Source organism: Galeopterus variegatus, unplaced genomic scaffold (assembly GCF_000696425.1).
Source record: "Galeopterus variegatus unplaced genomic scaffold, G_variegatus-3.0.2 Scaffold4193, whole genome shotgun sequence".
NCBI classification, from domain to species: domain Eukaryota; kingdom Metazoa; phylum Chordata; class Mammalia; order Dermoptera; family Cynocephalidae; genus Galeopterus; species Galeopterus variegatus.
Genome location: NW_007730304.1, coordinates 117,680 through 118,921, shown reverse-complemented (window position 1 = coordinate 118,921; position 1,242 = coordinate 117,680). Strand labels below are relative to the sequence as shown.

At 61.5% G+C, this 1,242-nt stretch overlaps 1 protein-coding gene across 1 annotated transcript in view; it reads right to left on the bottom strand.

Annotated features, from left to right (window-relative positions):
* EEPD1 (endonuclease/exonuclease/phosphatase family domain containing 1) overlaps nucleotides 1-1,242 on the bottom strand; it is a 132,367-nt gene that overhangs the window by 13,451 nt on the left and 117,674 nt on the right. Inside the window, exon 5 of the mRNA XM_008586973.1 lies at nucleotides 1,077-1,211. Within this exon, the coding sequence (XP_008585195.1) occupies nucleotides 1,077-1,211 (135 nt within the window). The remainder of the gene's footprint in view (nucleotides 1-1,076; nucleotides 1,212-1,242) is intronic.

Below are 1,242 nucleotides of genomic sequence, written 5' to 3'. Positions count from 1 at the left end.
GAGCAGACAGGGCCCCACCAGCGCTGCAGACAGGGACAGGAGAGGTGCTGCTGGGTACACGGATGCCCCGAAGTGTGGGGACCCTCCCAGCCCACCAGCACTGCAGCTACGTGTGTGAGAGGTGGTGCATGGGCTGGTGGCCCCAACACAGGGGCTGCCCCCAGACCCTTTCCCACCAGAGACAATCTGTGCTGGAGGTTCAGGTGACTCTCAGGCTCCAGAACTGCCCTGGAACCCACAGAAAGGAGGGGTCTCAAATAAAGCAGCTGATGGGCCTGCTGGGCTCCGAGGCAGGGCCCACTCTTGCCTGACCTGTGACTCCACAGCTCAGCACCATGGGGATAAGGGTCACTGACCCAGTGCGGTGACCTATTTTGGCTCCTAGTTTATCACCCTTCCGCTGCCCAGCTTCTGGCTGTTTGCTGCTCATGAACCCTTCCCAAGGGCACCGCCCCCGCAGGTAAGTCAGAAAGAGCACTCAGAGCCACCTGCCCGCTGCTGCTGGACTCTGCTGAGACAGGCCGCACGGGCGAGGGCTCACCTACAGATGCCAGCAGTGGGGCTGTCCCGGCCCCACCGCCCAGAGCTCCTTTTGAATCCCCTCCACATCCCCTTCTCCCTGGCAGTGAAGGAACCAGGGCCCCGCAGAGCAGATGCGCCACCCTGTCATGCAGCCATGCCCTGGTGCCGGGCCTTGCCATCCAGTGCCAGGAAGCTGAGGACAGTCCCGGGTCCCATCCCAGAAATTCCATATGTCCGGGGGAGAGTCTAGGAAGCCCTGATTTTAAGAAAATCTCCCGAGGTGATTCTGATGTGTGCTAGGTTTGGAAGGCGGTCACCTGCTCTCCCTCCTGCCCAGATGTCAGCACGACCAGGACTGAGAGTCCCTCGAGATCCCTTCCATGCCTGCCCTGGGCAAGTTCACCTGCCAGGAAGCCCCAGGAGCAGGTGCTGAGCCAACCCTGAGACAATAAAGTCAAGACAAAAAGAAGAGGCTTCTCTCGCTCATGGTTTTGCAGGGAGACTGTTTTTCCTGTTAGGAAGGGGTGGCCGGCGCAGGCATGCAGCGGGTGTACCTTGAACCGTGCCAGGTGTGGGCTGGGGCCCGTGGGCCTCCCGTGCCCATTGCTGGGTGAGCTCTCCTGCGAGGTGGCATCTCTCAGCTCCACGCCGGCCGCTGTGTCCCACAGGAATCCCGAGTACCCGGCTCCCTGCAGCAGACAGGGAGACAGTCTTGATGCC